Source organism: Balearica regulorum, chromosome Z (assembly GCF_011004875.1).
Source record: "Balearica regulorum gibbericeps isolate bBalReg1 chromosome Z, bBalReg1.pri, whole genome shotgun sequence".
NCBI classification, from domain to species: domain Eukaryota; kingdom Metazoa; phylum Chordata; class Aves; order Gruiformes; family Gruidae; genus Balearica; species Balearica regulorum.
This window is the reverse complement of record NC_046220.1, coordinates 46,068,662-46,082,796: the sequence shown is the minus strand read 5'-3', so window position 1 is coordinate 46,082,796 and position 14,135 is coordinate 46,068,662. Positions and strand designations below refer to the sequence as shown.

Genomic DNA, 14,135 nt, shown 5'->3' with positions numbered 1-14,135 from the left:
CCTCCCAACTACTTGTTTGCCTTTTAGTTTCAAAGAATATTCACATAAGGTAGGAGTTTGGAAGAAGGCTTTTCTGTGGGGTCTGGAGAGTCATCCTATCCTTTTTTCTCCCAAAGAAAGGAGCTACTTTAGGACATGAAGAGTGAATTACCCACTTGGTCTGCAGATAATTCAGATTAAATGACATTCTCAAAACCATCCGTGGGTCCCTAAGAAGTGTGTTTGCTTCATTTGATTAATAATTCTTAACAGAACAGTAAAAACTTTCTCTGTGTTGTAGGTTATCATTTCAAATTATTTTTGATTAACTATCAATCTCTCTTCTGAAAGTTCAATGTGGAGCTTAACTCACCTACCCCAGTAGTGTGGTCTCCTTTCGGACCGGTGTAAGAAGTGGGAGTTGGACCTCTCCTCCTGTGCCAACTCCCACGACCTCTCTTCTTCTGGGTAAACACACACTCGTCTTTTTCAAAAGTACACTCTCCAGGATTGGGTGGCAATAGATCTATAAAGAGAGGACATGGTCTAAAGCTGCAAATATATCAGACAGATATATGGAGAGCTTGCACAAGCAATGTATTGCATTCACTCACCTGCTGAGATGACTTGTATCTACCTAGCAATACTTACAGTAGTCACAAGCCCATAAAAGCTAACCCTAAACTGGCACGCAAGATTTAATTTCATTTTCTTCACAGCTCTGGGGAAATCTGTGCCCTAGTCTGGCTCCTTAACGTGTACTAATATTCTTTAAAACATCCGTACAGTTTTTCATCTCATCATAGTTCTTACTCCGCAATGGGCTCTACCAGCATAATTTTCTTCACAACTGTGGCACCCCAAGTAGTTTAATAAGCTGCATCGTATGTAACATGCATATTAAATGAGTCTTGTCAAAGACTGGGGTTTCTGTGATCTGAAATCAAACACCACATTTAGCTCTCCTATGCTCCCTTGGCACCCAATTCTAATATTGGATACAACAGACCACAGAGCTGCAATTACTAGAGTATTTTCATGGTTTCAGTTCTATTAGATGATGCACAAGAAAGTTGACAATTCAGGTGCTCGCTAGGAAGTTTCTGTCAGCTCTTCTGCTACAGTTTGAATTTGTAGTTCAGGAATAGACACTCTAAGCTGCTTTCACCTTTTGAAAAGGAGGAAGCCTTGATGCCTCACATACTCTGGGCCATTTTCATGCATTTTTTTTTCTGCCAGTGACAAATCCCAGTATCAGTTCTGCAGCTTTGGTTCCTTAGGAACTACAGAAAGGCAAAACAGACAACTGTTGGAAATACTTTGGAAAAATGGCATCTTGTTTTACACATGTGATTTGTCTCTGTTCTGTAATGGTTAGCTGCCTGAATGCATGAAATCCAATCAAAAGAGGTCATTAAAAAGTTATTATTATATGGGAATATAAATGGCATGGTAGATCAGCCTTATCACCATTTCAAAGACATGGCTTTATTCCGAAGAAGAATGGGATTATAGACTGTGCCTGTCTCACGAGAATGATTTCCAAATGAGGATACAATTGTTGCATTGTCAAACCTCAAAAAGCCCCAGAAAAGGGAGTTTGGGTGAGTTCAGAGAGGTTAGCCTGCGCATGTCAGGGGGTAAAGTCTCGCTCAGAAACATTCAGTTCCTCGCACTACAGGAGGGAGAGTTAGACTCATCTCATCTGTCTTCATTAGAGAACTGCAGCTCAGATAAAGGACTGTGTCTTGGCCTTGCACAACTGTACCTCTGGACTAAAAATAATGATGCTGTGTTTTGAAAATGTTGCTTTTGGGTCCATTCCTGGTTTCCTAAAAGCCATTTGAAAACTGCGTTACTGTCAGTTTGACTGTTGTTTGTTTTTAAAATTGTGATGCCCCAAAAGAAATGCTCACCTACATAAAACTGCACCAGAATCAGTGAAGTTAATTAGGTGTTAGATGGCACCCCTGTGCACAAAAACCAGTCCTGACTGTGTGCATGCTACTGCAAAAATAGGATTAATGCAATAGTTACTGGAAAAAGAAAAGAAACCACAGTGTGGTGAAGCCAGCTGTAGGACAGGCTTGAAAAGTGAAGGTATATGAACTCTTACTAAAAAGGGCATGGGGAGGGCAGCAGCTGTTGGATGACAAATATACATGGTCTTACCAGCAGCCTGGCAGCTTCCCAGGCTCAATGATACATCATCCAGTGCCACAAGTCCACAGTCCCAGAAGCTCTTACACCAGCTCACAAAGACAACCTGCAATACATGAAGGAAGTTTCAGAAAGTTTCTAACAAAAGATGGCACTGTTAAGAGCCTGAAATTTTAGATTTTTTGAAATACACTAATGATTTTGACATCTAGAGAAAACAAATTATGAATTCACTTTGTTTTGGCACATACTAATACTGACAATGACTGAAATTTTAAATCCAGTGGGGTTTAGATGTGTATTTTCATTCAATAGAAAGTGTTTTGTCACTTTTATAGCCAAATTATATATCTCTGTATGAAGTTGCCATTTTATTAGGAGACTCTGTATTGTTCAGTGTCTGAGAAAACATGACTCACTAAGGTTGTTTCAGTTTTTCCTCCCCCAAAAAACCAACATGAACAGCTCAAATGTCCTCAGGTATCTTGTCCTTACAACCAGGAGGTTGTATCAATAAATTTGAAGAGTAATGCAGAGTGATGGCCAAGAGAAATGGCCCAGACAAAAAACAAAGAAGAATAGAGATGAGATGAAACTACTGCATAAAATGGGATTATTCAGAAATGACACAAGACCATGATATCATAACACAGGAGACTGGAAATGCTAAGCATCATTTACAGTGTTCAGCTGGGTTTGTGAAGATGAAAAATAGTGTCCAAGATGTTTTATTTGACGACACATTAATTCTGCCATGGAAAATACAAGTCACTCATGAGATGACAAAATAAAATGTAAAGAAACTATAAGATTCCCAGCTGCCCTCCTCCCAGTGCTGACACAGATCTGTTCAAATTACAGAAGACACAATAAGGTTTATTTTGTGAAAATACTGCTGGCAGTTTTCTTTGCCTAACTACTGCAAACCAGCTGTCTGACCATTGGGGTTATGACCATAATTTGGGAAGAGCTTTTCAAAACAATTCCTTTGTGGTGAGGTCTGAGCTAGTAACTGGAGAGGGCTCAGTGGCACTTCTAACAGTTTAATATTCTGGAACAACTGTAAACACCTCGGTTACATATTTGAGGTTAAATGCTGACTGACAGTTTCATGCAGGTATAAAAAGGTTGTTAAAAGTTCTTTATGTATTATTTAGTATGTCCTCTTTTAACAGGCTTAGTAACACCTTCAATGTGGTCATTATGCCAGACTTTGCTAGATCGCTTTGCCAGGTAGTATTTATTGAGCCATCTGCTTATAGTGCAGCCTGAGGGGTAACTACACTTACAATTTTGAAGCATGTATGGGTTATGCTGCCCAGCACAGAGCAATTTTCAAAACCATTTTCCATTCAGTGCTACCTATCCTGGTAATAGTGACTATCTGTCTTGTAAACTATTACAGGTGGACTTGAGGAGTGCCCCTGCACAGCAGGCACAACTTCTCAGTGCATAGCAGCCTAAAACGGGCCTTAGTTTTGGGTTTTAAGTCAGGAGAGCTGCTCCCTTAGCACTAAGGTTTAACAGGACAAAAATCGTTTCCTATTTTGTACAGTCATTCTCAAGAAACAGGCGCAATCTATTAAAAAATGGTAGCATCTCTTGGAATAAAAAGTACAATAAATACTGACGTTGGGTGGACGTCATTCACCAGACTTTTAATAAATGCATTCTGGTGAACATTTGTAATAAACTAAAGACATATTATAGTCCTAAACCCAAGAATCTTCAGAAAACCACACATGAAAGGGTGAGGTCAGTCCTCGTTTGTGAAACAACATTTCCACACTGTGGAATTATGTTGTAAGCAATGTTTTCCTATTGACATCATTGGGAGCAGGATCAAGTTCTTTATTCTTAAATTGCAATAATTTGTTCCATACAAGGTATGTAATTACCCATTGGATCCTGCAGAAAGCCCTCAATTTCAAAAGCATCGCAACAATAATTGCTGGTCTGTCGAAGGCCATTGAACCAGTAGCCTTTGTACAAACGGTTGATCTGTTTCTGTGACACTTGTAAACTTGTTCGGCTTTGTCATCTGTAGCTTTAGCGTTACTCATTCTCCCCTTGCTTTTTGTGGTGCTGAGTGACACGCCGCCATGAGCAGACTGTGTAATTGCGCAGGAGTGGGGTTGGGGGAGCTTGTGCTTGGGAATGTGGAGTTTCCAATAATAGCTATAGCAAATGTAATGAAATTGTCCATTGTCCCCTTGGGTTATTTTTTTGTTAAATTCTTGACTTAGTTTTAAGCAGTGGGGTAGAAGACACTTTTCTTAACAGGTCAAATTTAATCACTCTTCTTCTGTCCTAAATGTCCTTTTCTGTCCTAAATGGACATCCTTGAATATTTGAACTTTACCTACCAAAATTGTATCAATTTGGATCTACGCAACTACTCATTTTCACCCTATGTCAGCTCTCTGAATCCTTTCTGCAGTCTTGACAGAACCAGTCTCATGGTGCTTTACATTTGTTTTTGTTTTGAATTAAAATATTTCCTAGGTTGATTCTTCCAAACGATTTTTTATGAAGTTATCTCACGCCTTGGAGAAGACAATAGGGGCATCTTTGTGTTCAACTCATACTTTCTTCATAAAACATGACATGAACAATATACTAATTGTTTCAAACTAGGTAACAAATCTTCCTGGACTTGCATGCTATCTTGGAGGCTAAATTAAAAACATTATCAAATGCAGGCAGTTGTTGCCTGTGTTACTGAAAAATAAAACATATTTTCCTCTCATGTCTCTTTTTGTTACAGTAACAGGACACAGCCAGGACATTAGTTTCTTTCCAAATCATTGCCCCAATTTCTGGAAGCAGGTTTGTTTATTTTCTAGTACTTAATCAATGATGTTCCTGGCCTGCAGCCTTAAAGTATCAATAATCAGTTCTTAGCATTTATCCTGGATTATATCAGTAATGAACAACACCAGATGAGAACAACTGGCAGAGCAAGCAGCATTTCGCATCTCCCATGGCATGTTGCTGGGGTGTGCTGCAGACACTGAGTGAGGTAGAAGGGACTTCTCATCCTTAGCACTCTGCATCTCTACAGCTAGATGTGAGCTGAATGTATGCATATTAAGTTTACCTGCTTTTGGAGGAGACGAAAGAGTAGGACATGCAGTAGGGTATCTCCATCAAGAAGCATAAGGAAGGACTAATGGGGAAGCTTGTGAAAGGAAGTTTGGGGGGGAGTTGGACTGAGAACTGGAGAAAAGGAGAGGAGATGCCCTCAGATCACTATGGGTTCTGTGTATTTTCTTTCCTACTTGTTTATCCCAGAAAGTATAGCGGTTGCTCACATAGAGAGAGACCAGCCAAAAATAAGAAAAACTGGGACAGCAGCCAAATCTGGTGACTTAAAAGCAAGCTATGCCTCTGCAGCAAATCAATTTACCTTGTTCCATCCTAGTGAATATTCCTAGGTTTGAACTAGGGTGGGCACAAAACTCTGTCACTTAGATACATACTTGGGTTCAATTTCTGAAAGGAGAAAGGCAGTTACAGTGGAGTCTGTGGGTTTTTGTGAGAAGCAATTCTTGTAACTTCCACACAGTGACACAAAACTCAGTATTATGAAATCCAAAAATAATTTGAGCACCAGAAACAAAAGTGTGACCTGACACAAAGAAGCACTCAAGATGTTTTCACAAAACAGGGAGCCTGACCTTTACACAGCCCTAAAAGCCTGTAAGCCAGGGACCCTTCACCGGCACAGGGAAAGGCAGAACCATTGTCCCAGAGCTATTTGATACAAAAGTTATCTCTGTAGCCCAAATTACTTTTAACTAGTTTAATTAAGCTAGATTTTAATGGATTGCTTTTCTTTGGCTTAAACAGAAACTCATTTATCAAGAGCACAAGTAAGCTACTAAGCCAAAATTAGAATGTCTGCAAGCTTTCATCATTTTAAATAAATTGATTTAAAAAGGCACTTGCCATGCAAGTTCAATTTCTTGCCATGTAAATACAATGAGCTTCTGCAGGAAAAATAACAGATTATGAAAGCTTCAACATAAATAATTGGAAAGCATTGGTAATAAGGTTGTGACATTTGAACAGTTTTTGAAAATCTTTCCTGCCCAAGGGCAAATAGGTTGCAGAAACAAACTATGAAAGAGAAACATAAAGCGAACAGAACAACATAGGGCCACAGGCTGTTAACACTACATCTATATTCACTGGATTGCACTGTCTAGTAGAGAATACTGCCTGCACAGAAATGTATCTAGAACACTGATATCCTCAGCTGTCCCCCCAGGGCGCTCCTAGATTTCCAGAAATCTGCTGTTATGGCTCTATCTTCTTTGCAGTGAAACAGTTTCCTCAGCTCTTTTTCTAAGAGGGAAAGGTTCTTGCCTTTAGACTGAGGACTCTTGTCAGATGATGTGGCATCCTAATATCACAATATTAACTACCCAGAAAAAAAACTGGGCCAAAAAGGGAAATGTCAGTTAAGTATCACAGATATCAAGAGGAGGTATGTAATATTTAATGCAATATATCTCCATGCTTAGCTACTATGAAGACATGAGCCACTTAGGTAACACTTTCTAACCTGAATAATTTTTACAGTTGTTTCAATACATCATTTCCATAACTGTCTATCAAACACCACAGTCAGTGGGGTACACGTTTTGCAAGCACTAATCCTACTATTTACAGACCCTAATGTTCTTATTTTAAATGCGCGTTTCCAGTGACTGTTCTTTAAGGAGCTTCTTGTTTTAGAGGTGAGAGAAGGGAGGTGTCCTGGTTTAATTTTCTTCCTAGTAGCTGTTGCAGTGCTGTGTTTCAGATTTAAGATGAGAATAATGTTGATAACACACTGACATTGTAGTTGTTGCTAAGTAGTGCTTACACTAAGTCAAGGACTTTTCAGCTTCTCATGCCCTGCCAGTGAGAAGGCTGGAGAGGCACAAGAAGCGAGGAGGGGGCACAGCCAGGACAGCTGACCCAGACGGTCTAAAGGGACTGTCACAGTGATGATGTGACAACAAAAGTCCAAAGACCCTCATATCAAGCCCTAGGAAGGAGTGATAATGGATGCTTAGAGAAAATAAATTTGTCCCATTGTATTATGTTCAGCTCCCAAAGAACTGAAGAACTTGTTGAACTAGAGGTCCCACTTGGATCACTGTGTTTACTAGTCAAAGTGAGGTCTATTTTCCATGAATTTGCCTAATCTCTTTTTATATGGATGTATACTATTGGCCTCCACAGCATCCTGCAGCAAAGGATTTCAGTGTTTAGTCATTCCCAAGAAAGTCCTCCCTTTTGTTTGTTTTAAAACATGTAAATATTGAAGTGCAACACTCAGTCACTTGATTTTGTTTTCTCACAACTGCAACTAAAATTAGTTATGGAGGATGGGTGAAAACAAATAGATGAACTCGAGGAAAGAGAGCGAGGAAAAACAAACATCAGAAAGGAAGAAACGTAGACCGAAAAAATCCAAACCCAAGAAAGGCTGCCACAACTACTCTGAGGGAAGCAGGGTGGACTGCTACAATGTCAGCTATCTTTTTGAGGATTTGTTTTTGAACTTTCTGGGAGGCATTCAAGCGCTACAGCACTTGATAACATTGCAGAACTAGCATGAACGGACAAACAACATGACATGTTTGCTTTTGAAAACCAGAGCTTCAGAACGGAGAATGAAATCTAGGAGAAATTAACAGAACTGGTGTGAGTAGACCCAACTGCACTCACACCTTTAGTTTAATCAAGGCATTTAGACTTTGTTGTGCAGTTGCATAAAAGAAATATCTTTGCACACACAACCCCCCCCCACTATTAAAATGCAGATTCTTGCTCCATGTTACATGTATGCATCTCCAGGTTAAATATGGCTTATATGAATTTTTCTTTCAAAAAAATGACATTTTCCTGCCATGTTGGCAGATCAGCTCCAGTACCTTCAATGAGATCAAAAGAATGTATGTATTTCAGACTCAGATTTTTATGCTGCTCTTTAAGAGGCTTATACAATAAAGCATGAAGGGTTTAATTTATTTTGATAAATGTTAGAAAATTATTTTTTTATTTCTTTCTTCTCACATTTATTCCCTGGGCACTACAGAATATAAACCCAATATTTTATATGTATAGGACCATAGGTACTTACACTAATTCAAAGAGAGGGTGGCTCAAGTACAAAGTGAGAAATCAGGATTTTACAATTCCTGCCTTCTCGCTAGCATTATATAACATATGTATTTGCAGTATGTACACACACACACACACACATATATATGTATAAACATTTATGATTTGCTTAGCTGGATCATACCCACCTAACCTTTTCAATGTGTTATTTTCAAAGTGTCCTATTAAAGCCTGTTGGCCAGCTTCACATTTCCTGCTCACAGAACTCAAGCCAGCAATCTGTGCCAGACTGCAGTTAGCTAATTCAAAAAGAACTTGCAAAAACCATTACACAAACCAAGAGATGAAAATCTCAGCCTTTTTATTGTCCTGATGAAAAAAAAAGTTATCAAAATTAAAATGTGTCAGATGGATTTTATATTGTTTTCAAAGTCTTGGGATTAATGTTCATAGTAAGAAGAAAGATGAAGGACATACATAGGTAATCAGCTATTTTAGCACAATTTTTTTATGGCTGCAAAATCTTTGTGACCTTCAAGACTCCCTGGCCAAAACAGCATAATGACCATCCGGCTGACTTTACTGGCCATTAAGGAGCTGCCAGGAGACTGTTTACTGTTTCCACAGGCACTGACCCAATCTACAGGTCACACCCAGTAACCAAGGTCTTCATCAGCCAACTACTGTGCATGCCTACAACTTCCTATCATGCAGGTTTAGACATGATGCATCTCAGAAAACAGTATGATAGGCACATCTGTATCAGAGGAAAGGTGGTAGCCCTATCTTATTTTGAGACCACCTCACTCCATTAAAAGACTGTGGTTTTCACTTGCTTATAATATTGCCAAGACGCAATGATTTCAGCTCAGACTTTCCATGCTGGGTCCTTGCTTCAGGCTTGTTTTGGAAGATTTAAGCCAAAACAGTTCCATCATTTCCGAGAACAAGGCTAGGAAAAAAGGTTTTATTTTGCCCCTATTTTAAAAATTCTTTGAAAAGCTGGGTCGCTCCTAGACTTTGGAGCAGGAGCATGAAATGTGTCAAAGTTTGGTCTTTGTGCCAGAACTATGCTTTCTGTCATTAGTTTTTGAAAACCTAAAATTTGTAAGAACTAGGACAAGCAGGGCAGACAGACTGGGACATGAACAAGATTTGAGGAAAAAAATGGGACTGGCCAGAGTTGAGGAACCAGGATGAAGATGGGGAATGTGAGGGTTGGGGGGGATTGCTGACTATGAGGCAGGATAGATAAGACAATGGTGTATCAGTGAGGAGCCAACAGACACAAGTACAGGTTGGAGGAGACAGGATAAGAGATGTTGAGCTTCAGTGAGCTTGTTTCTCTCATGTTTCTCTATACTGCCTCCCTCCAGAGCCTGAAGGGCTTGGTCTTGCTGGCTCCCACTACTCCTTGCTGTCAGGCAAAATGTGCTCCGATGCACCTCTACCGCTGGCCTACATGGAAGACAGTCATTGAAATGAGTGTTACTTGTCAACTATTTCACTAGGTGCTAGGCAGACATTTTTATGGATAGAAACCTAAGTGTTCATACAACGCCACACAGTGCTCCCTCATTTCCTTCTGTTGGCTTGGGAAAAAAAAGAACAAACAAAATAAAGCATGAAAGGACTTTTTAAAGTATTAAGATTGAAGAACTGGGCAACAGATTGCAAGGAAAGCCAGAATTGAGTTCATGGTGCAACTTCATTCAAGCCTGTTTGTAGATATTACAAGCAGATAACCTGTAACTGCACCAGTTTTTCACCCTTGCCTTATGGCAAGCAGATGCATGCTTAAACTTTGGCACCATCTGCCTTTTGTATGCTACCTTCTTGGCCTTAAACATACTATCTTGATATACTTTTCTGTATCAACATGTGCATTTGCCTCTGCTTCAGAACTTCACCCATTGTCTACCACGTACTAATTATGTAAGGAAAACTTTATAAACTGATGGTGTACATACATACACAGCCATCATGAAAACCATAAAACCGTTATTCAAAGTTCATAGCTTGCACATGATTTATTATGTACCAATGGCATCTGCTACATATTCAAAGCTGCAACTCAATCCTTATTCTAAACCTAATTTAATCTTCCAATCCAGGAAAAAAGTGTGAGCAAATAGGTTTAAACCAAGGCTAAGGTAGAACTTCATTCCTGCATCTGCCCAATTCCATAGTTATTTGGCTAAAGGGTGTCTGAGTTATGATATGCTGAACACATGCTGAGTTCTCTAAAGCCCAATAAATCTCACTTTTTGTGATATTTGAGGAATGCCTCCTCAACAGAAACGTTTGCAACTTGTTTCTGTGGGAAAGAAGGTTTTTCCATCACAGGACTCAAAGGACCCACTGAAGGTTTTGAGAATTGCCAGAGGCCAGCAAACCCTCCTGCTGCAGGGCACGGGGTTTCTTCCCTCCTGCAGACCTTTGGGCTCAGAAGCAGCGAGGATATTCCCTTGACTTGTTTCTCCTCCTCTGTCCTGCTCTCCCCATCTGTTACTGCCTACAGACTGGTAACTACAGACACAAAAGCTGCAATTCAGTAAAGGCTTTCCATCCCAGGCAAACTTCTTCACAAGTGTTTTAGATATACTAATTTCTAGGAAAATATAAAAATAGTTCTTAATAAATTCATGTTGGAAAAGATTTTCCATGTAAATGTCAGATGCTAAAAAACTACCATCTCCAAGGCTATAAACCACTTTTTAACAGTCATGCTCAGCTGTCATCACTACTTACACAGTGTATTACGCTGCACAAGCTACTGAACCTAATTTTTAGAAGTAATAAATAAGTAAACAGGAGATGGCAAAAGTATGTTATAAGCTTGTCTTTTTAACCAATACCTTTTCATAATTAAAAAAAAAAAAAAAAGAGAAAAATACTTTTCTGCAAATATTTTTGGATGATACGATGAAAGCCTTCTATCATGCACTTGCTGGGCAGTAATAAAATTTGTTGGGGGTTTTTTTTCTGTATCAGTTGAAATGGAATAAGAAATACTGTTACATTTTACTTGGAAAAATATATGCATAAAAATATCAGTTTTTAAGGTATCAGATATCTCAGAGAACACTAGCCAACAATGAGGACTAAAATTTTCAGTGTAAATTTCCTTTTTAACACAGGTAACTTTTTTTTTTGTGAACAAAACAGCATATTTACCTCCAGGCAAAGCTTCTTTTTTTTTTTTTCCAAGAAAAGTTAAACTCAATAACAACTGCATTTCAAAAATTACCTTATAGTGGGGAAATGCTTAAGATGTTTGTCTATACTTTAGAAATACTTGAGTTAGTGAGACAAGCTTTCATCCATATGTTCATAGTACTATCATATGCTGAAAAAAAGCTGGATGTATCTCAGTGTCATCAGGTAGCGATCCATCTGGTACACCTCAGATGACTTGGAGATAGTGAAAACCCATTACAGAAATCAGGATAACTGCAGGAGTAGTGCTTACGCAAATCTGTATAAAAGTCAGTCTTTGTAAAAAAAGAGTGGAAATAAGGAATAACAGCAGCTTGAGGACTTACTTAGGAGGTGATCTGAAATACTATGTTATTCTTATTAACTTGCTGAGGTAAGAAATTTACCTCTCCAACCAGCCACTGCAAAGTCTTCAAGTCCATTGCTCTAAATTACACTGACTTCTGAGTTCATATTTTAACACAGTGGTTGAGTTTTAGGATCAGCTCCCCATTTTGAGCAGAACTTACCAGTACTGACTTTTTAGATTAATTAGAATCTGTAATTGAGTAGGGTGAAGGGAATCACATAGGAAACGAACAAAAATGAGTGAACGTGGAGCCCACTGAGATACCAAGACACAACCAGTTCTCGTTATAGCTCCTCAAGTGAAATCCCTGTGAATACTGTGACTGCAGGTGAGGACACCAGGGCAGCAACACTGCCCCATTCCCAGTAAGAAGTCCCTTTACTGAGGCTCCCATGAGAGCCCCGCTGCGAAGAAATACTCCCCACTGTACTGCATGGGGACCTTTATTTCGTTTTGCAGGTATAGCTCACTCAGGATTAATCCTCAGATAATGAAGATAACCCTGGGAGGAGAAGGAAAGGAAAATCTGCATGTATACTTCGGCAGACTTGAAGAGTTGGCTCTTACCTTGCAAGGCATAGGTTTTTTGAAGGAGATTTCAGCTTGAGTCCAAACTCCCCTTGGAGAGTCCAAGACAGACCAGATTTTCTCTTGAACCACATGATTCTCCTCAAAGATATAAACAGCAAGTGTGCCACTCATTTTGAAAAATCCATATAAGGCATAATAAAAACGCAGACAAAACTGCAAGTTTCCTGGCAGGGTCGGGCCATACAGACGTCCAATGTACCCAGGCTGTGATGTAAATTTTGTGTTCGCCAGCAAGTAATAACCTGCAAGACAGTGAAATCATTGAGTATTTCTAATAAGCAATTAGCACAACTGCTTTGCTATTAAAGCAGTTTCCTCTGTTTGAAAGGAAATATGAGTTTTTCTAAAAGCATCCCAGCTGCTTCAAGCTACACTGGCACATGGCTAAGTTACCAGAAATATAGAGTTTTCAGATTTACACTGAAAAATTCTCTGGCCTGCTGGCCTCACTGGAAACCTGGCTGTTTCAGGGGTACCACTCTGAGACCAAAGAGTGAAGAACGGGGCACAAGGCATATAATTCCCTGCACTGAGTATAAAGAAGCAAGACTTTAGCACATATAATTAAGATCTATGAATACTCTACACAATGGGATGTGTGAGAAGCACTACAACAGTTTGAAAGATATTTTCAGAACTTACTAGCATGCCTTTCACTACGTGGCTTCACTACACAACATTTTACAGTTTTCCCTTAAAAATGCCAAATATCCTAAGGCTGGAAGAGCTAAAAGCCCATGACTCCTCTATATTAAAAGCTATGCATTAAGCTACTATTATATTTGCTTGCATGTTTTTGTGGAATCATCCCTTCATTGAGTACAGATCAGTGTAGCCCAGTGAAGTTACTCTGATTTATGGCCCTGCGTGACTGTTTGATAGGTTACCTTCCTGTTTTACTCATGGGGAGGCATAGCCAGAGAGTCTCAGCTAGGACAGAGCGGCATACACTGATTTTTCGTGGTAGGGGGCTGCAGTGAGGCAATCTAACCAGTGTGATAGGGACATTATTTAACAGAGTGAACAATGATACAATAGTTAACCTTTATATCCAGTTTGACTCTTCCAGTGAAAAGGAGTTTTGATTTACCAAACCCAGTAGTGTGATCTCCTGCTCTGTAAACGTTACGCTTCACTTTCACTCTGCTCCATCCTGGGCCATCCTTGTGATCCTGGTAAAAATTACACAGATCTTCCTCAAAATTGCAGCCTGCATCAGCAGGATTGAAAGGAATTCCTAAAAGATAGATGGATATGTTCTGTTAGGAAGAGCACAGTATAATAAGCACAAGTATTTGAAGCACAAGGATGCCAAAGTACACTCTGTTTCATCTTTCTTTGCCTTACAGAAGCTGAGCATATTACAGATGTTATATATATATAGTGCAAAGTCACATTGATATCAAACTATCGATTTTCTAGCACAAGTGGGTGTTACTGTCTTATATTTTTGCTGGGGCAGGGAAACCTTCTTCACAGTCCATACAAAACACAAATAAGCTACAGACATTAAGAAAAGATTCCTTCTTCAGGACGTAACACACAAAGACATTCAGACCATTTGTTTTCATCCTGCTCCTTCATTCAAAAGATATTTGGACAAAATGAGCATGAATGTGCGTGTGTGTGCATATGGTTGTCCTGTTTTCAGTTTCCAAGGGGATAGCTTTCTACCACCAACATTTAATATTCTTTTAAAGAGCACTTTTCTCAAAAC

At 39.3% G+C, this 14,135-nt stretch overlaps 1 protein-coding gene across 2 annotated transcripts in view; it reads right to left on the bottom strand.

Moving 5' to 3' along the window:
• Positions 1–14,135, bottom strand: part of MAMDC2 (MAM domain containing 2) — a 60,862-nt gene that overhangs the window by 6,545 nt on the left and 40,182 nt on the right. The window contains exons 8-11 of one of the 2 annotated variants that reach the window (XR_012833147.1): positions 13,509–13,655; positions 12,395–12,660; positions 2,152–2,245; positions 357–505 (exon numbers count right to left, since the gene is read on the bottom strand). Coding sequence is in view for 1 of the 2 variants with exons in the window: in XM_075740895.1 (XP_075597010.1) it covers positions 353–505; positions 2,152–2,245; positions 12,395–12,660; positions 13,509–13,655 (660 nt within the window). In the remaining variant the exon portion in view is untranslated. Of the gene's footprint in view, positions 1–352; positions 506–2,151; positions 2,246–12,394; positions 12,661–13,508; positions 13,656–14,135 lie in introns of both variants that reach the window. The other variant, XM_075740895.1, reaches the window with a different exon arrangement.